Source organism: Cryptomeria japonica, chromosome 1, assembly GCF_030272615.1.
Source record: "Cryptomeria japonica chromosome 1, Sugi_1.0, whole genome shotgun sequence".
In the NCBI taxonomy this organism is placed as follows: domain Eukaryota; kingdom Viridiplantae; phylum Streptophyta; class Pinopsida; order Cupressales; family Cupressaceae; genus Cryptomeria; species Cryptomeria japonica.
In genome coordinates, this window is record NC_081405.1 from 274,164,857 (window position 1) to 274,187,380 (window position 22,524).

Genomic DNA, 22,524 nt, shown 5'->3' on the forward strand with positions numbered 1-22,524 from the left:
TTGACTTCCAACCAGGAGAAATATTTCTGTTGGGTTATCAGTGAAATTGACCTCCTAAAACATGGCATCAAGGACATCATTAACACATTTACTGAGAATCCAGAGCCTGATAAAACTGAAAAGTTTTTGAGGTTGACTCAAAAAATAACAGAGGACATCAAGATTAGGAAAACAAAGCACAAGTCTAGGATTGCACACCTGGAGAAATACATAGAGGATTTGATGGGCAAACTTAGGGGACTAGTGGAGATTAGCAAAGAAGTTATGCTTAGCAGTGCGGAAGGCCTCAAAAGGGTCAATGAAAAAGTTGCAATACAAAAAGCCCAGTCTGCTAGTTTGGATCTGTCTTTAGCAACCAATTTGGACAAGAAATACAGTGCAATGCAAACTTCCACGAGGCCCTCTACCAGGACCAGAAGCAAAAAAACAGGAAAAAGGCAGTTCGAGATTTATTATGGAGGAGCTCAAAGAGATTAACAATAGTTTGATTCAGAAGAATGATGATCTCATGAAAGCTCTTAGTTAGTGGTTTTTGTCTTTTTTGTGTTGTAGGCTAGTATCTTTTTGTTTGGTCCGTTAGGGAGCTTCCCTTGTTTTTGTTACTGTTTAATAGTTGTTTAGACTTTGGTATACTATTGATTCTAATTTTGTTGGATTTAGATTTTGGATCCCTGTAAAACCCATTTATCTCAATCAAAAACAACAATTTAAAATTAATGATTGAAGCATTCTCCCATCTCATGATAATGCACTTTCTAATAGTTTAGACTAACGAGAGTAGTAAATGATATATAATAATTCATTTGGTTGATATATTTTTATATTTGTCTATAACAAGTTGAAAACATCGTGGCGCAGGTCCAAATACGTTGTACAATTTCTTTACTCGGCAAAAGAAAAAAGAGAATATTCATTAAGATATATAAGCAAAAGGTAAACATTCACGCGGCAGCACACCATAAAAGAGAGAAATCAGTCTCTTCACAAAATTAGATCTTCATTGCTTTCCTTTCCATTGAAAAATGTTTCTGGACTCAACATGGTTGAAAACGACTATGCTTCTAATTTGTCAAACAAAGGTGATGTTGGTACATTTCTACTTTAAATATGAAAAATTCGCAATATGCATGCAGATTTTTAAAGCTCGCTCAGTGTTGCTTAAGATTCCTATACTATAACATATATACGTGTCTTTACTGAAAGCGGGGAAGAAGGATCTATAGTGTCTCAAAACGCCTGGATTCTAATATTTTGTTCGATTACAGTGCGATCTAGATTTACATTCCTTTAGAGAAAGTTTATTCAATTAGAACACTTCTAGTTATAAAAGTAAATAGTCGGTGATATGATTGAAACACTAAATTTACAAACAATTGGCGCAACTCATGTCCTCAAGAGTTTCTAGAATGAATTTGATAAGGAAAAGGTAATTAATACCCACATGCTATATATTTAGCGTCCAGTTCATAGAACAAGAAATAATAGAAAAAAATATTTTACCTCGCATTCTTTATACTATCAGAGCCCTCTGCTGTTAGCAATGGGTAGCACAGCCTGGTGGATGAAACCTGTAGTGGAAGATGAAGAAGTGATTAGAAAAGGGCCCTGGACATTAGAGGAAGATACTAAGTTGATTGCTTCTGTAAGACAGTATGGTGCAGCTCCTTGGAGTCGACTTGCCAAAGTAGTGAAAGCTTCGAGAATCGGCAAATGGCCACAATGAAGGAATGTTATGCAGAATCTGATTCACCCAATACTCTAAACCAGGTGATTTGTGATACTAGTGACTGGGACAATGGTTACCAAGAGTTGGTAGAGAAATCATGTGACATGGATACACTGAGCAACATAACAGCTAATGAATATACAGCAGGTATGGTCCATCAGAGCCCAACCTTCTCTTTGTCTTCTGGGACAGACACTCCAATGAATGTATGGTTAGACAGTGAAGAGTTCTTATGGGATTATAACTCCATCGACTTATGGAATCTAGATGATGTACAAAATATGTATCAGTAACTTTAGTGACATTGTGTACATTCACTTCTATATGTTCAATGAATGCAAGCTCCGAGGGTTTCTCTTGTATTTAGATTACCATTTCTTTTTAAGAAGTAGATTGGAGAATACCGTCACATTGTCGAAACTTGATTTACTTTATATCGAGTATATCTTCGATTGGTAAACCACAATTTTATCAATTTTAAGTTTGCAATGGCGGAAAGGGATTCGTTTGCTGATCATTTTGACCCGAGTTCTTCTATGTACACAATGTTTAGTGGCCCTTGTAGTGAAAAGTAGTGATAAGTATGGCAATGTTTTATTGTTTGTGGATCAATAGAGGGCTTAATGATGTTTTATTAAAGGCCCCACCAATCTAGTTATGTCGTCCATGTCATCCGTCTTAGTATGAGTTGTTGGTATTCGCGATTTTTAGTGTAGAATTTTATTTTTTTGGTCTTATTTCTGTACGAAGTTACATGGCGGTTTTTAAGATGGTGGATTTCTCTCTATTATACTGTTAGGATAACTGGTGAACAACTGAGAGAGGGGGGCAGGGGCAGGGGGAGGGAGGGGTGAATCAGTTGTTAACAGATTATGTAAATTAAAGAACTTAAAACCTTATACTAGTATAACTAATTAAGCATTAAAGCATAAATGGAAACTAGAGAATCAATACCATGCAACCATAACACATAACACCATGATTTATACATGGAAAACCTCAATGAAGAAAAACCACGGTGGGAAACCCTACCCACGGTCAGATGATACTTCTGTAGCAAGTATATGATTACAATAGGGGCCTGCACATGCAGGAAGACACATTTCCTAGAGCGCACTATTCATCACGATGGAGTCCCACTGACTACAAAGATGTCAACCACCTCAAGATGTATGGACTACAATACAGAGAGAAGAATTGTCGGTGATAACATCAAACATGTCAGATTACAGATTCGGTTAAGCTCAATACTAGAGGTCTAAAATCTCTTACATAAACCCAACTCGATCACCTATGATCGACCAAATCCTCTACACAAATTATTATTATATTATTCGCTCCTTGCCCATCATACATCCACACCTATGATCTACAATGAGATCTTACATACATTTATACCAACCCGAGACCTAACCATTTAGGTCAGCCACACAAATGATAATGCAATAGATCCATTACATAATCCTGAAATAAAATCATAACACATGTCGGCCTAAGGCAAAACAAACAACATCCAATCAATGAAACATCCTAGAAGCGCATCAGAGAATCCACCAACACGTTTCATGCAAACCGATCCATAACCTAGATAGCACCAGACCTAAATTAGAACCACACACACCAAGGAAATGACACCAATCAGCCGAGGCATGAATACAATCACCATCAGCATCATGAATCCCTTCTAGGAGCTGCACCAACACCACTTATGCATTACATCAAAGATCTTCAATAAAGCTCTGTCGGTGAAACCCTTACTGGACCAATAAAGCAAGCTTACTAGAACAGAAGATAGCATCTGATCATCAAGTCAATACCAACTAACTGAAACATACTTCAGAAGCATATGAACCATCCATACAAACATATTCCATCAACCTGGTCATACTGGTGGCAGTCAATTGATTAACTTCCCAATCCAATCCATCTACCAGAAGTCGGTAAACAACCAAAACAACAAGTGTTGACATCAATGACAAAACATCAATCCTACACATAAGCAATTCCATCTTATGGCCAACAATCTCCCCCTTTGGCATTGATGGTAACACTAGATGTGAAAAACATCCAAGTGCTAAGAAAATGCCAAACAAGTCTCCCCCAATGGAAGACCATCAAAAATCTCTCATGAAATGATATAGCAATGAAGCTCATAACCAAAACTTAAACAAAAGGACCAAATACCACCAAACTCCACCTAAGGAGTGCAATCAATGGTTTTTCACATATATTCCTCCCCCTTTGACAACAATACCAAAGATTCAGACAAAATATGAAAACTCTAAATCTCAAGGCTGACTACTCCCCTGAGTAGTAGCATTGATTCATCAATCCGGAGAAAAAGATAGCTTTGATAATGCATACTGAACTGATGCACATCTGCATCAATTAAGTCTCTACCGGAGGGGTAAAAACCCCCAATGTGTCTCTCAAATATTCAAATGATTCTCGGGATAAAGGTTTAGTGAAGATGTCTTCTATCTGCTCTTTAGTGTTCACATAAACCAATCTAACTTCTTTTTCTTCCACCTTTCCTTCAAAAAGTTACACTTGATTGATATGTGCTTAGTCTTGGAGTGAAATATTGTATTCTTTGATATGTCAATAGCTATAGATTTATCACAATGGATAACTATCAGATCATTGTAACTCACTTGTATATCCTTCAACATGTGCTTCATCCATAGAACTTGAGTACATTTGGTTGTGGATGCAACATATCCAGCTTAAGCAGTAGATAAAGAAATGAATGACTGCTTTTTGCTGATCCATGAAACCAACTTCTTCTTAAGGAAGAATGTTCCACTGGATGTACTCTTTCAGTCATCAACATCACCTGCCCAATCTGCATTTGTATATGCACATAAAGTAAAGTCATCATCTTTAGGGTACCATAAACCATATTCAATTGTTCCTTGCAAATATCAGAATGTCCTTTTTATTGCACTTTCATGATTTTCTCTTGGATTACTTTGAAATCTTGATACAATACTAACTACATTCATTATATCTATTCTAGTATAAGTTAAATATAGCAAACCACCAATCATGGATTTATATCTTGTAAAATTTACTGAAGGGGATACATCCTTAATTGACAAATTTTTACTTGTAACCATAGGAGTACTAACCGGTTTAGAATTTTCTATACCAAATTTCTTCAACAATTCCCTTAGATACTTAGTTTGATAGATAAAGATGTCTTTGTCAGTCTAAGTAATCTACAAACATAGAAAAAATCTTATTTCTCTAGTCATAGACATTTCAAATTCACTCTGCATATTATCCGAAAATTCCATGCACAATTTTTCTTCACCTCCAAAAATGATATCATCAACAAATACTTCAATAATCAGAATATCATCATTAGTGATCTTATAATATAGGTTACTGTCAGTATTACCTTTTATAAAATCAAGCTTCAAAAGATACTTATCCAACCTTGCATACTTAGCTCTAGGAGACTGTTTTAATCCATATAGGGCTTTCCTTAATCTGCAAACCATATTTTTGTCATCTGTCAATAAAAATCCATCTGGTTGCTCAATAAAGACTTCTTCTTCAAGTTCTCCATTCAAAAATACACACTTAACATCCATCTGATAAACCTTGTAGTTCTTATAGGTTGCATAAGCAAGAAATAGTCTAATAGCTTCAATTCTAGCTACCGGTGCAAAAGTTTCACCATAATCAATTCCTTTCTTCTGAGAATATCCTTTGCAAACCAATCTAGCCTTGTTTCTTAGAACTTGTCCATCCTCATTCAGTTCATTTCTCAAAACCCATTTAGTTCCAATAACATTCTTATTTTTAGGTCGGGGAACTAAAGTTCAAGTATTGTTCTTTTCTATCTGATCTAATTCATCTTCCATATCTTTCATCCAACATTCATCTTTAGGGTATATGCACCAAGTTGTGGTACCTAAAGGGGGTCTTAAGATGCCACTTTTTTTTTTTGAAATCAGCAAAGTCTGAACTTCAACGACAAATTGAAGATAGTTACACTCCAAATTTGAAGATGCAACAAGAACAAGAGTTAGAGTGCTTCGAGTCTACTTTCTAAACTACTATTGTTTTTTTAAAATGGTGGAGATTAAGGGCTTCAAAAAGGGGGGCACAAAAAGTGGTCTTGTTTTTATGCAAAAAACATAACATGGCATCTATTGTGGCCCCCCTACAATGTTAACTTTTTTTTTTTTTTTTAAATCGCTTCAGTGAGAAATTAGCTAACACCTTGTAGTTTATACCAGAATTTTAGTCTAATTTTTTAATGAGTATATGACTTTTTACTAATTTTCGAAGTGGACACATCCTGAAAAACATAAATTTGAGCATTCTCCCCCCTAAAATCATTGAAAACAAATAAAAAATCAAAACCTTTTTTCTTAAAATTGTGTAGAATGGAGTCTAGTTTCTAAAAATGTAATTTTTTTCAAAATCTGATGAATGTGTAAAAATCTATACCCAAAATAGTGCATGTTGGTTTTTGACAAAAAACGGACACACTAACAAAAGAAATTATAGATGAAAGACTTAACAGAATCAAAATTTAAAATTAATTACATTGTTGGATAGCTAAGAGGGAGCTCAAGTTTACCACGGTGTTTTTTTTAACTTCATTGAAACACATGCAAACCTGACAAAGAGCACGATAAAAAATATGTCAAAATTTTTAATGTTCTGATAAAAACATGTCTCTAGCCTAAAATGGTCATCCAAGCCTTTGGGTTGGATGCCCAAGGAAAATCCAAACCATAGGTTTGGTGTTTCCCAAAGCAGGCCATTGGGCATGTGCCAAATATGGCACTCTCCCTATTTGGCATGCACTAAATGTGATGAATGGATATTCCATTTGGCGCACGCCAAATAAGGATGAAGAGGGAGATAGCTCAAGGGATATGAGAATAAGGGAATTGTGAGAGCTAGAGAGGGGAGAGACAAAGAAGAGTATGTATCAATAAGAATGAAGAGCCTGAGAAGGGGTAAGGGGAGAGAGAGAATATAAGAACTAATTCATAGACAGAGATGAAACTACGAGGGAAGGGAGATAAAGAAGGGAGAGGTGAGATGGGGGTTTCTATGTACACATTTGGCACTCTCCCTATTTGGTGTGTGCCAAATATGGAATAGATACATACTCTTCTTTGTCCCTCCCCTCTCTAGCTCTCACAATTCCCTTATTCTTCTATCCCTCGATCTATCTCCCTCTTCATCCTTACACCCATCTAATTCCCTCTCTCACCTCTTTCCCTGGGTTTCTTCCTCACTCCCTCCTCTCTCTAGGTCCTAAGGGTTCATAGGACACCATATGAGCCCTTAGGACACAATTTGACCCCTAATGACACCTAAGGGGTCGTATGGTGTCCTAAGGGGTCATACGACACCATATGACCTCTTAGGTTACCATAGGACACATAACGACATCATATTTTGTCCTAAGTTGTCATAGGACACCATATGACCCCTTAGGACACTTTACAACCCATAACGACACCATATGGTGTCTTAATGGGTCATAGGACACCATATGACCCCATAGGTGTTGTTAGGGGTCATATTGTGTCCTAAGGGGTTATATGGTGTCCTATGACCCCTTAGGACACCATATGACCCCTTAGGACACTATATTGTGTCCTAAGGGGTCATATGGTGCCCTAAGGGGTCATGGGATACCATATGACCCCTTATGACACCATACGACCCATAACAATACCATATTGTGTCCTAAGGGGTCATATGGTGTCTTAAGGGGTCATAACACACCATATGACCCATTAAGACACAATATAATCCCTAACGACACCTAAGGGGTCATATGGTGTCTTATGGCCTCATAGGACACCATATGACCCCTTAGGTGTCCATACGACCCATAATGACACCATATTATGTCCTAAGGGGTCATAGGACACCATATGACCCGTTAGGACACCATACGACCCATAACGACACCATATTGTGTCCTAAGGGGTCATAAGACACCATATGACCCCTTACGACACCATACGACCCATAACGACACCGTATTGTGTCCTAAGGGTCCATATGGTGTCCTAAGGGGTCATAGGACACCATATGACCTCTTATGACACCATACAACCCATAACAACACCATATTGTGTCCTAAGGGGTCATATGGTGTCCTAAGGGGTCATAGGATACAATATGACCCCTTACAACACCTAATGACACCATATTGTGTCCTAAGGGATCATATGGTGTCTTAAGGGGTCATAAAACACCATATGATCCGTTAAGACACAATATGATCCCTAACGATACCTAAGGGGTCATATGGTGTCCTATGGCCCCATAAGACACCATATGACCCCTTAGGTGTCCATACGACCCATAACAACACCATATTGTGTCCTAAGGGGTCATATGGTGTTCTAAGGGGTCATAGGACACCATATGACCTCTTATGACACCATACGACCCATAACGACACCATATTGCATCCTAAGGGGTCATAGCATACCATATGACCCCTTACGACACCATATGACACCTAACGACACCATATTGTGTCCTAAGGGGTCATATGGTGTCTTAAGGGGTCATAACACACCATATGACCCGTTAAGACACAATAAGATCCCCAATGACACCTAAGTGGTCATATGGTGTCCTATGGCCCCATAGGACAACATATGAACCCTTAGGTGTCCATACGACCCATAACGACACCATATTGTGTCCTAAGGGGTCATATGTTGTCTTAAGGGGTCAGAAGACACCATATGACCCCTTAAGACATCATGTGATCGATAACGACACCATATGGTGTCATAAGGGGTCATATGGTGTTCTAAGGTGTCATTAGACACCATATGACCCCTTTGGACACCATACAACCCATAACAACACCGTATTATTTCCTAAGGGGTCATAGGACACCATATGACCCCTTAGGACACCATATGACCCCTTAGGATACCATACGACCCATAACGACACTGTATTGTGTCCTAAGGTGTCATATGGTGTCCTAAGGGGTCATAGGACACCATATGACCCCTTACGACACCATATCACACCAAACGACACTATTTTGTGTCCTAAGGGATCATATGGTATCTTAAGGGGTCATAACACACCATATGACCCATTAAGACACAATATGATCCCTAACGACACCTAAGTGGTCATATGGTATCCTATGGCCCCATAGGACACCATATGACCCATTAGGACACCATACGACCCATAACGACACCATATTGTGTCCTAAGGGGTCATATGGTGTCCTAAGGGGTCATAAGACACCATATGACCCCTTACGACACCATATGACCCATAACGACACCATATTGTGTCCTAAGGGGTCATAACACACCATATGACCCGTTAAGACACAATATGATCCCTAATGACCCCTTAGGTGTCCATACGACCCATAACGATACCATATTGTGTCCTAAGGGGTCATATGGTGTTATAAGGGGTCATAGGACACCATATGACCCCTTACGACACAATACAACCCATAACGACACCATATTCTATCCTAAGTGGTCATATGGTGTCCTAAGGGGTCATAGGATACCATATGACCCCTTACAACACTATATGACCCATAACGACACCATATTGTGTTCTAATGAGTCATATTATGTCTTAAGGGGTCATAACACACCATATGACCTATTAAGACACAATATGATCACTAACGACACCTAAGGGGTCATATGTTGTCCTATGGCCCCATAGGACACCATATGACCCCTTAGGTGTCTATACGACCCATAACGACACCATATTGTGTCCTAAGGGGTCATATGGTGTCCTAAGGGGTCATAGGACACCATATGACCCCTTAGGACACCATACAACCCATAAGAACATGATATTGTGTCCTAAGGGATCATATGGTGTCCTGAGGGGTCATAGGACACCATATGACCCCTTAGGAAACCATATGACCCATAATGACACCATATTGTGTCCTGAGGGGTCATATGGTGTCTTAAGGGGTCATAACAAACCATATGACCCGTTAAGACACAATATGATCCCTAACGACACGTAAGGGGTCATATGGTGTCTTATGGCCCCATAGGACACCATATGACCCCTTAGGTGTCCATACGACCCATAACCACGCCATATTGTGTCTTAAGGGGTCATATGGTATCCTAAGGGGTCATAAGACACCATATGACCCCTTAGGACACCATACGACCCATAACGACACCATATTGTGTCCTAACAACACCATATTGTGTCCTAAAGAGTCATATGGTTTAATTTTTATGGTTGTGGCTATCAAACTATAGGGTATAGAGTATAGATTATAGGGTATAGAGTAGAAATTTATTAAAGGTTAAAAAATTTCAATGGAAGTCATTTGGCTAGCGCCATATTTGGCACTAGCCAAATGAGTTACACTAAAAAACGGTTATAGGGTATAGAGTAGAAATTTATCAAAGGTTAAAAAATTTCAATGGAAGTCATTTGGCTAGCGCCATATTTGGCGCTAGCCAAATGAACTATATGGCGCTAGCCAAATGAACTGCACTAAAAAATAGTTATATGGGACCCTTGACCCGTGATCCAAGCCCACATTCTCTCATTTTGTCTTCTTTCTGTGCATGATCAGACAAAAAAATGCTTTTTGTATGGTGTTGACATTTTATGCAAGGTTATTTTATACATTCCATTAGCTCTCCACCACCTTTTTTTTCATTTGGCAATGTCAAAGAGGAAGAACATAGTTTTTTAATCAAATTTGAATAATTGAGGTAATATTTTCTTGTTTTTAGAATTCAAATACTTATTAAGTGTTATTTTATTTAAATATTAGAATAAAAGTGTGAGTCAAAATTGATTATAATCCTATTAGATTTAAATTATATTTAACAATGCATTTGAAGGAAGTTGCATAAGAAAATTTTTTGTTTAGTGGTTTAAAACATAATTTGCAATTTCATACATCCTTTTTAAGATCTTATGAAATAATTTAAAAAAGGAATTGGTGTAGAGGCACCTAAGCACACAAGCATAGCAAGAGGTCAAAAGTCATAATATGAACAATTTATTGTATTTGAGTCATTCATAATATATTAAGGTTATTTGAGTCAATTGAATCATAATATGTAAGGCTGAATGAGCCATTTTGTTCAAAGATATCATATTTGGTCTATATTGAAGTTTTAAAAGTGTCCATGTAAGAGTTAGAGTCATTTATGTCAAAAATTGTAAAAATTGCAAAGTTGCAATATTGCCAAAAGTGCAACAAAAGTGTAAAAATGAAATCCATTGGTTATGAGGTGGTTGGAGAAGTTAGAAAGGAGTTGGAAATGGTTTATAAAACCATTTTTGGTCGAAATCAAGAAGGGAGATCAGTTTGGAGGGGATTTGACAAAGATTATCCATCAAACCCTCAAACTGTCATGAGGTTTTAAGGAATCTATGGTTGTCATAGATCCATGGAGGATCACATTTGATGTAATTTTTATATGTAGATGTTATTTAATGATAGATTGATGAAATATCTTTCAGATGAATCCTTTCTTGTGCATTTTTGTGGAGTATTTGGCAAGATATGTTTGTTTTTTCAATGATTGTCAAAACCCTGCCAAGGGTTACCCAGTTTTGGAAAAATGATCATAACTTTTGGTTACACCATTGGATCTGGCTGAAATTTTGAGATAACTTGTGTAACTCAGTAATATAAATTCTGACTGAAGCGATTTTCTTTATGAGAAATATGTAAAATGTTATGGATGACTGTTTGTTACAATTCACGGTGAAAAGCAGATTGGTGAGGTAGCAACAACCTGGTTGTAGCATTTGGTGTGGTCACATGAGGGATAATATTGAAGAAAGGATATATGTGTTGGAAAGGTCTCTGAATCTTCTTTCTAATACTTTTTGTCTTAATTTATCTTGTTAAGAATTGAATATTTTGTGATCATTTTGGTGAAAATGATTGTTAAGGGATGAAACCCTAAACTAGGGTATTCCATGGCAATAAATAATTTGTTCTCTCATGTTATGGTGAATGATATGATCCTCCATGGATCTATGACAGCCATAGATTCCTTAAAACCTCATGATAGTTTGAGGGTTTGATGGATAATCTTTGTCAAATCCCCTCCAAACTGATCTCCCTTCTTGATTTCGACCAAACATGGTTTTATAAACCATTTCAAACTCCTTTCTAACTTGTCCAACCACCTCATAACCAATGGATTTCATTTTTACACTTTTGTTGCACTTTTGGCAATATTGCAACTTTGCAATTTTTACAATTTTTGACATAAATGACTCTAACTCTTACATGGACACTTTTAAAACTTCAATATGGACCAAATATGATATCTTTGGACAAAATGGCTCATTTAGCCTTACATATTATGACTCAATTGACTCAAATAACCTTAATATATTATGAATGACTCAAATACAATAAATTGTTCATATTATGACTTTTGACCTCCTGCTATGCTTGTGTGCTTAGGTGCCTCTGCACCATACTCCCAACCTTGAAAAGTTTCCAAGTCCCTTGGAAACATGGGTACAATGACCCGCAAGAAAAATTTTGAGTGAAAATTTTCACCTTTGTCTTCATCTTTATCTCTTTATGCTTCTTTATGCTGCTGCTTCCTTCTCAAACAATCTCTTTGTGACTCCTACCAATATAGTTTGTAGTGGCTGCCATCCAAGTGCTTTTACCAGCCATAAGTCCACCTCTCCATGCTGCATCACCTCACCAACAAACTCTATGCCTCACCTAGGAGTTCTCCTCTTTTCCTCTCTCCCTAGTCTTTTGGCAACCAACTGGACCTCCTTCTCAAGCCCCTTAGACAATCTCCTATGGCCCCATGACAGACCTTCATGTCTGCCTTCTTGCAGCTAGATGGACGAGCACCTTGCAACCAAAAACTCATTAGCAAAAACCAAATAACAAATCCTTCAAGGCTAGGTCCTGGTGTGGATTGCCTCCTTCAGCGCTCTACCCACACACTCAGGCTCTTCTAGCTCTGATACCAATTTGATGCAGAGCATCTATCACAAACCTTAAAAACCTTCATTCAATATTTCAAATCATAACATTCACCATAACATGAGAGAACAAATTCTTTATTGCCATGGAATACCCTAGTTTAGGGTTTCATCCCTTAACAACCGTTTTCACCAAAATGATCACAAAATATTCAATTCTTAACCAAATAAAGTAAGAAAAAGTATTGGAAAGAATATTCAGAGACCTTTCCAACACATATATCCTTTCTTCAATATTATCCCTCATGTGACCACACCAAATGCTACAACCGGGTTGTTGCTGCCTTCACCAATCTGCTTTTCATCGTGAACTGTAACAAACAGTCATCCATAACATTTTGTATATTTCTCATAAATAAAATTTCTTTGGTCAGAATTTATATTACTGAGTTACACAAATTATCTCAAAATTTCAGCCAGATCCAACGGTTTAATCAAAAGTTATGATCATTTTTCCAAAACTGGGTAACCCTTGACAGGGTTTTGACAATCATTGAAAAAACAAACATATCTTGCCAAATACTCCACAAAAATGCACAAGAAAGGATTCATCTGAAATATATTTCATCAATCTATCATTAAATAACATCTACATATAAAAATTACATCAAATGTGATCCTCCATGGATCTATGACAGCCATAGCTTCCTTAAAACCTCATGACAGTTTGAGGGTTTGATGGATAATCTTTGTCAAATCCCCTCCAAACTGATCTCCCTTCTTGATTTTGACCAAACATGGTTTTATAAACCATTTCCAACTCCTTTCTAACTTCTCCAACCACCTCATAACCAATGGATTTCATTTTTACACTTTTGTTGCACTTTTGGCAATATTGCAACTTTGCAATTTTTACAATTTTTGACATAAATGACTCTAACTCTTACATGGACACTTTTAAAACTTCAATATGGACCAAATATGATATCTTTGGACAAAATGGCTCATTTATCCTTACATATTATGATTCAATTGACTCAAATAACCTTAATATATTATGAATGACTCAAATACAATAAATTGTTCATATTATGACTTTTGACCTCCTGCTATGCTTGTGTGCTTAGGTGTCTGTGCACCATACTCCCAACCTTGAAAAGTTTCCAAGTCCCTTGGAAACGTGGGTACAATGACCCACAAGAAAAAATTTGAGTGAAAATTTTCACCTTTGTCTTCATCTTTATCTCTTTATGCTTCTTTATGCTGCTGCTTCCTTCTCAAACAATCTCTTTGTGACTCCTACCAATATAGTTTGTAGTGGTTGTCATCCAAGTGCATTTACCAACCATAAGTCCACCTCTCCATGCTGCATCACCTCACCAACAACCTCTATGCCTCACCTAGGAGTTCTCCTCTTTTCCTCTCTCCCTAGTCTTTTGGCAACCAACTGGACCTCCTTCTCAAGCCCCTTAGACCATCTCCTATGGCCCCATGACAGACCTTCATGTCTGCCTTCTTGCAGCTAGATGGATGAGCACCTTGCAACCAAAAACTCATCAGCAAAAACCAAATAACAAATCCTTCAAGGCTAGGTCCTGGTGTGGATTGCCTCCTTCGGCGCTTTACCCACACACTCAGGCTCTTCTAGCTCTAATACCAATTTGATGCAGAGCATCTATCACAAACCTTAAAAACCTTCATTCAATATTTCAGATCATAACATTCACCATAACATGAGAGAACAAATTCTTTATTGCCATGGAATACCCTAGTTTAGGGTTTCATCCCTTAACAACCGTTTTCACCAAAATGATCACAAAATATTCAATTCTTAACCAAATAAAGTAAGACAAAAAGTATTGGAAAGAAGATTCAGAGACCTTTCCAACACATATATCCTTTCTTCAATATTATCCCTCATGTGACCACACCAAATGCTACAACTAGGTTGTTGCTGCCTTCACCAATCTGCTTTTCATCGTGAACTATAACAAATAGTCATCCATAACATTTTACATATTCCTCATAAAGAAAATCGCTTCGGTCAGAATTTATATTACTGAGTTACACAAGTTATCTCAAAATTTTAGCCAGAGCCAACGGTTTAATCAAAAGTTATGATCATTTTTCCAAAACTGGGTAACCCTTGGCAGGGTTTTGACAATCATTGAAAAAACAAACATATCTTGCTATGCTTGTATTTGGTCCATATTGAAGTTTTAAAAGTGTCCATGTAAGAGTTAGAGTCATTTATGTCAAAAATTGTAAAAATTGCAAAGTTGCAATATTGCCAAAAGTGCAACAAAAGTGTAAAAATGAAATCCATTAGTTATGAGGTGGTTGGAGAAGTTAGAAAGGAGTTGGAAATGGTTTATAAAACCATCTTTTGTTGAAATCAAGAAGGGAGATCAGTTTGGAGGAGATTTGAGAAAGATTATCCATCAAACCCTCAAACTGTCATGAGGTTTTAAGGAATCTATGGCTGTCATAGATCCATGGAGGATCACATTTGATGTAATTTTTATATGTAGATGTTATTTAATGATAGATTGATGAAATATCTTTCAGATGAATCCTTTCTTGTGCATTTTTGTGGAGTATTTGGCAAGATATGTTTGTTTTTTCAATGATTGTCAAAACCCTGCCAAGGGTTACCCAGTTTTGGAAAAATGATCATAACTTTTGATTAAACCATTGGATCTGGCTGAAATTTTGAGATAACTTGTGTAACTTAGTAATATAAATTCTGAGTGAAGAGATTTTCTTTATGAGAAATATGTAAAATGTTATGGATGACTGTTTTTTACAGTTCACGATGAAAAGCAGATTGGTGAAGGCAGCAACAACCCGGTTGTAGCATTTGGTGTGGTCACATGAGGGATAATATTGAAGAAAGGATATATGTTTTGGAAAGGTCTCTGAATCTTCTTTCCAATACTTTTTGTCTTACTTTATTTGGTTAAGAATTGAATATTTTGTGATCATTTTGGTGAAAACGGTTGTTAAGGGATGAAACCCTAAACTAGGGTATTCCATGGCAATAAAGAATTTGTTCTCTCATGTTATGGTGAATGTTATGATCTGAAATATTGAATGAAGGTTTTTAAGGATGTAATATAACCTTTGAAATTGTATTGAAGTTGAGAAGAGTGATTTATCTTTTTATATGTCTCTTGATTCAAGTTTAAAGTTTACCCTTGAATGAAGGTTTTATGGTTCGTGATAGATGCTCTCCATCAGGAATACATGAAATAATTTCAATTTCATATATCCATTTCAACATATGCATAATTAGGACAGCCATAGATGCATAATTAGGACAGTCATAGATGTATAATCTCATTTTATTCTCTTTTATGTGCATGTACATGTAGAAATCATCATCATGTTGAGGAAACAACCAAAAAATGTAACACCGGAATAGCGTGAAGCTAAGAATGAAAAAAAAAGAGAAGGAATGAAGCAACTTCATGAACAAAGGAAATTGAATACCATAGACGAAGAGGTGCCAATTGAAGAGGAACATAAAATATCCATCCAATCTAAGAGAGAGACAAAATTGGCCACAGAAAGGCAATCGATGCAAAACCTTCGTGCAATGAGACAATTGAATCCCGAGGTTGAGAGCATGTCTACCATAATTCAAGTTGAAGGCACCCCATCTCTTACATCTCAATTTGAAGGCATAGTATCTCTTATTGGCACACTGTTGGTGTCTGCAACATCTCATATTGAATGCACTCCCTCTATGACATTTGACACTGCAAGTGCTTCACGACTGACATCAAGTATTGGATCTACACCATCTTGTAGACCTCAATTTCAAGGTATGTCATCATTTTCATCTCTGGTTGAAGGTATGCCACCTATCCCTAATGTTGTTGACATTCCTAATCTTGAGGTAGCTCAAAGTTTGAGAGCGCCTCCTAGAGTTTTGCATAGAAATCCTAAGTATTTGATTGATATTGATGCTAATGTTTTGAAACCAATGGTTGATAGGATTTCAAAGAATACTTGTCAAAGACATGCTAACTGGATATGGAAAATAATTTTTGAGCCTTTAAATGAGACAAGAAGATGTCAACTATTTGTAGAAATGATAAGAAATCTGAAAGTTAGGCCCATAATGAAGATTCTTGGGCTAAGAACATTGATTGAATTAAGCGACAAATCTATTGTGAGGAATCTAATGAATGCATATGATACTGTTGGTTCTAACTCATGCACAAAAGATAGTAATGACACATGACGTGTTATTACATAAACAATTGTAAGCACTCAAACTAAGAAAGCTCATCTCCTTAGAAAGACAAGTAAACAATTGAAGATAAGTAGACAAACTCTAATTAGAGCTATGGGAAGGCGACAAAGAGCGGAGGATCCATATAACAATGAGTTATGGGCATTTTCCGGTAGATTACCACAGAAAGATAAAGCAAGTGTTGAAGCCTTGAGATCCCTAATTGAAGATTTTTGGAAGAATAACACAAGGGTCTCTCCAAATCAAAGAGATGTTGTAAGAAGGAGGATTGGTAGTAAAATCCGTGATCCACATCTGAAACATTTTTTGGATATGACTCAAACACAATTTTTTCCCAAGTTTCAACGTATGTATCCTCAAATAAAAATTAGCCAAAGATTCTTTGAAATGGTAAAGCCTTTTTGTGTCAAAATAAATCACACACGTACAACTTGTTGTTGTAGAGTACATATTGAACCATTATGATGTTTATCAACACATATGTATAGATTTGCATGCTAACAATGTTTTGCAGGAATGCAACATAAATCATCCACCGACATCTTCAAGGGAATTCATATCTAGCATCTTATGTGAAATAGTAGATGGTCAAGTATATTACAATAAGTGTTGCTTGGATGGCACATGTGTTGATTGTGGTGGATTGTGACATTTACAAATTTGTCAACATATGGATATTGGATAATAAATTGGTAATGAATTAGTATAATTTGGAAAATATAAGACAGTGGCCTACATGCTAAAAGATGGAAAAGAAGCAAAAAGGTGTGAATTGGTTAGTGAGAAGATTCTAGTGTATCAGTTTATGGGCATCTTTCATGAGAATATAGTGTATGAGTATGCAAGGCATAACCATCAAGCTCATTGGTTGGACTCACAATTTAAGTTATGCAAGGACACATTTCCACTTCATACAATCGTTTCAATTATTGACTTTGCAGATAACTACACACTACAACCGTAGAACAAGGTGCAATCACAAAATTACAACTCCACACAAGTTGCTATATTTGTGCATATAGCATTCATTCATACACATGATAGTATGGAAGAGGATAGGAAGATATTGAGGGAGTATCATTTTTACATAGTGATGATCACTCACACTCTACAGAGTTTGTGCAGGGTTTTTTTTAGATATTCTACGATGATTTGGCTAGCCGAGGCATATCATTCCATCAACATATCATATGGTTAGATAATTGTGCATCACAATTTAAGAGCTCTCAGATGTTTTATTGGTTGAGTAGGATGCATAAGTTGAATGTTATTCAACATATGTGGAATTTCTCTGAGGCTGGGCATGGAAAAGGGGAGCATGATGGTGTAGGAGCATGTATTAAAAGAGCTTTAGCATGAGAAGAGTTAAACTACAAAGGGAATGCAAACTTGAAAGATGCAAAATCAATTGTTCAGTGGTAGATGATCTTCAGTTCACATGTTTTTTTCGTTGGTAGATGATACTAACATTGCAAAATTAGAAGTTTGTTGTACATTGACAGGATCGAGTGAGCTACACTCTTTCAAAAGCTCTAATGCAGGTTCATGGAGTATCCATACATGGTGGATGGCATGTTATTGTTCTTCATGTAGAGATGGTGCCTATAATGAGTGTGAGTCAAAGGAGTGGGTGGACGAATGGTGTATGAGGCCTCTAATCCTACTTGAGACATACCGACCTCCAAGTGCACTACAACTCACACAGATGGAAGCATCAATTGACTTTGACCATGTGTCAGATTTAGTCCAACCAAGTAAATTATCCACATGCAATTTTTTGTACTTTAATATTTTACCTTAGTTGTTTGCTAAATTCTTCTCACTTTATCATTGCAAGGCATGTTTATGCAGTAATTACAGCTAAAGACAATGAAGAAGGAATAGATTATTACCTGTGGTGTTGTGTGGACACAAAAAAGAAATTGCATGGCCCTGTGGTAGATGGAGAAAATATTAAGTACCCCACAGGATCAGTAGTTGTTGCTGGTACATGGCTTAGAAGGTACCCAATGAAGAAGTCTAACTTGTGGTTGTTCAAGGACTTTGAGACACATAGGAAGATTCTTCATTATTCTAACCTTGTTGTAGCTTCAAATGTTCATTTGATCAGATATGGGGGTAGACCACTAAACAAGAAACTATGGAAGGTTTGTGAGTCTAACCATGAGGCCATACTAGACATGATAAAGAGTAGAGCAAATCCAGATGGTTCATTGGATTAAATGTAAATGTAAAAATTTGTAAAATCAATCTTATTTGGATATATGTACATGACTTGTATTTTTGACTACTCGAGGCATTGTAATATAAAAAATTTTCTTTTTGTCTTGTTTTGTGTGATTTTATGTAAATAATGTCATTTTGGACCATTAGAGATCACATGGGATCATTTCATGAAGTATACCCTGCTAATATGGTAAAAGATGTAAAAATTGCTCATTTGTTGTCAATCACTCAAAGTTTGGAAAATTGTCAAAATTCGGCATGGTTTTTCTTGATGTTAGTGACATGTAAGAACAATTCGTCTGATCCCACGAGATCATGTTATGGCACTCTAAAAAAGCCTCTCTTAGTTTTGGTAGACTTGGATCCAGTTGATCATGGCGACACTTTCTCGGTTGTGACAAAAAGCGTCAGATGAGTTCAATGAAAAGTTGTACAATGCCCCATCTTTCAATCCGCTCATTGCAGCACAGAACCGTCAGCTCGTACACATCAAAGTGGCCAAGTTTACGATATGAATGCCTTCATTTAGCTCTCCAACTCGCCTGATCATTGCGGGCCACGCCCTACTAGTGAAATCGCCTAAGTGCTCAAGTTGCTTAAAGTTGTCAATATTCGACATCATGTTTCTCGGTGCCCGTTAATCATAAGAACACATCATTTGATCTTGTGGGGTCATGTTATGGAACTCTAAAAAATCCTCTCTCGGTTTTGGCAGACTTAGATCCAGATGCTCATGGCGACACTTTCTCGGTTGTGACAAAAAGCGTCAGATGAGTTCAATGAAAAGTTTCACAATGCCCCATCTTTCAATCTACTCATCGCGACACTGAACCGTCAGCTTGTACGCATCAAGGTGGCTGGGTTTACACTATGAATGCTTTATTTTTCTCTCCAACTTGCCCGATCGTTGCGGGCCACACCCTACCAGCGAAATCGCCTAAGTGCTCAAGTTGTCAATATTCGGCATCGCGTTTCTCGGCTCCCGTTAATTATAAAAATGAGTCATCTGATCCTATGGGGTCTTGTTATGGCACTCTAAAAAAGTCTCTCTCGGTTTCGGTAGAATTAGATATAGTTGCTCTTGGCGACACTTTCTCGATTGCAACAAAAAGTGTCAGATGAGTTCAATGAAAAGTTGCACAATGCCCCATCTTTCAATCTGCTCGTCGCAGCACTGAACCATTAGCTTGTACATCTTGGGGTGGTCAGGTTTACACTATGAATACCTTATTTTTTCTCTCCAACTTCCCTGATCGTTGCGGGCCACACCCTACCAGTGAAATCGTCTAAGTGCTCAAATTGCCCAAAGTTGTCAATATTCGACATCATGTTTCTCAGTGCTCGTTAATTATAAGAATGAGTCATCTGATCCTACAGGGTCATTTTATGGCACTTTAAAAAAGCCTCTCTCAGTTTCGGTAGACTCGGATCCAGTTGCTCGTGGTGACACTTTCTCAGTTGCGATAAAAAGCATCAGATGAGTTCAATGAAAAGTTGCACAATGCCCCATCTTTCAATCCGCTTGTCGCGGCACCAAATCGTTAGCTCGTACATGTTGGGGTGGCTGGGTTTACACTATGAATGCCTTCTTTTTTCTCTCCAGCTGGCCTGATCGTTGCGGGCCACACCCTACCAGTGAAATTGCCTAAGTGCTCAAGTTGCTCAAAGTTGTCAATATTTGGAATCGCATTTCTCAACACCCATTAATCATAAGAACGTTCCATCTAATCTTTCGAGGTCATGCTATGACACTCTAAAAAATCCTCTCACAATTTCGGTAGACTCGGATCTAGTTGCTTGTGGCGACACTTTCTCCGTTGCGACAAAAAGCGTCAAATGAGTTCAATGAAAAGTTGCACAATGCCCCATCTTTCAATCCGCTCATTGTGGCACCAAACTGTTAGCTCATATGTGTCAAGGTGGTTGGTTTTACGCTATGAATGCCTTCTTTTTTCTCTCCAACTCGTCTGATCATTGTGGGCCACACCCTACCAACAAAATCGCCTAAGTGCTCAAGTTTCTCAAAGTTGTCAATATTTAGCATCATGTTTTTCGGTGCCCGTTAATCATAAGAATGTGTCATCTGATCCTGAGGGGTCATGTTACGACACTCTAAAAAATCCTCTCTCGGTTTTGGTACACTCAGATCCAGTTGCTCGTGGTGACACTTTCTCGGTTGCGACAAAAAAACGTCAGATGAGTTCAATGAAAAGTTGCACAATGCCCCATCTTTCAATCCGCTCATTGCAGCACCGAACCTTCAGCTTGTACACATTGAGGTGGCCGGGTTTATGCTAGGAGTGCCTTCTTTTTTCTCTCCAACTTGCTCGATCATTGCGGGCCATGCCCTACCAGCGAAATCGCCTAAGTGCTCAAGTTACTCAGAGTTGTCAATATTCGGCATCACATTTCTCGGTGCCCATTAATCATAAGAATGAGTTGTCTAATCCTACACGGTCATGTTATGGAACTTTAAAAAATCCTCTCTCAGTTTTGGTAGACTCAGATCCAGTTGCTCGTGACGACACTTTCTTTGTTGTGACAAAAAGCGTCAAATGAGTTCAATGAAAAGTTGCACAATGCCCCATCTTTCAATCTGCTCGTCACGGCACTAAACCATCAGCTCATACACATCGAGGTGGTTGGGTTTATGCTATGAATGCATTCATTTTTCTCTCCAACTCGCCCGATTGTTGTAGGCCACACCCTACCAGCAAAATCGCCTAATTGCTCAAGTTGCTCAAAGTTGTCAATATTCGGCATTACATTTCTCGATGCTCTAATCATAAGAACGAGTCATCTAATCATGTGGGGTCATGTTATGGAACTCTAAAAAAGCCTCTCTCGGTTTCGGTAGACTCGGATCCAGTTGCTCATGGCGACAATTTCTCGATTGCGACAAAAAGCGTCAGATGAGTTCAATGAAAAGTTGCACAATGCCCCATCTTTCAATTTGCTCATCGCAGCACTGAATCATCAGCTCGTACGTGTCGGGGTGGTTGGGTTTATGCTACAAATTCCTTATTTTTTTCTCTCCAACTCACCCGATCATTGCGGGCCACACCCTACCAATGAAATCGCCTAAGTGCATGCATTAGATGAATATAAGTTTATGATCTATGCAATTTTTTTAGAATGGGTATTGGTACAATGGTGTCTTACATTGTCTAATTTTGGTTCTTTCTATGTTTCCTTTATATAGTCTTATTTCGACTATAACAATTGAATTTGTGTTGATCTCCATAAGCTTGTGTCTTGGATTACAAACACATATTTAGGTTCAAAGCTTAAGTTACAATAAACTTTGTGCAATTATTCATTTAATCATTTGTACTACAATTATGGATAACCATGATAAATG

General features: G+C 37.6%; 1 protein-coding gene across 1 annotated transcript in view; it reads left to right on the forward strand.

The window, feature by feature from the left end:
• The first annotated feature begins 1,540 nt into the window (after positions 1–1,540).
• LOC131857319 (transcription factor MYB57-like) overlaps positions 1,541–22,524 on the forward strand; it is a 31,183-nt gene continuing 10,199 nt past the window's right edge. The window contains exons 1-2 of the mRNA XM_059209645.1: positions 1,541–1,684; positions 1,768–1,873. Coding sequence (XP_059065628.1) covers positions 1,541–1,684; positions 1,768–1,873 — 250 coding nt within the window. The remainder of the gene's footprint in view (positions 1,685–1,767; positions 1,874–22,524) is intronic.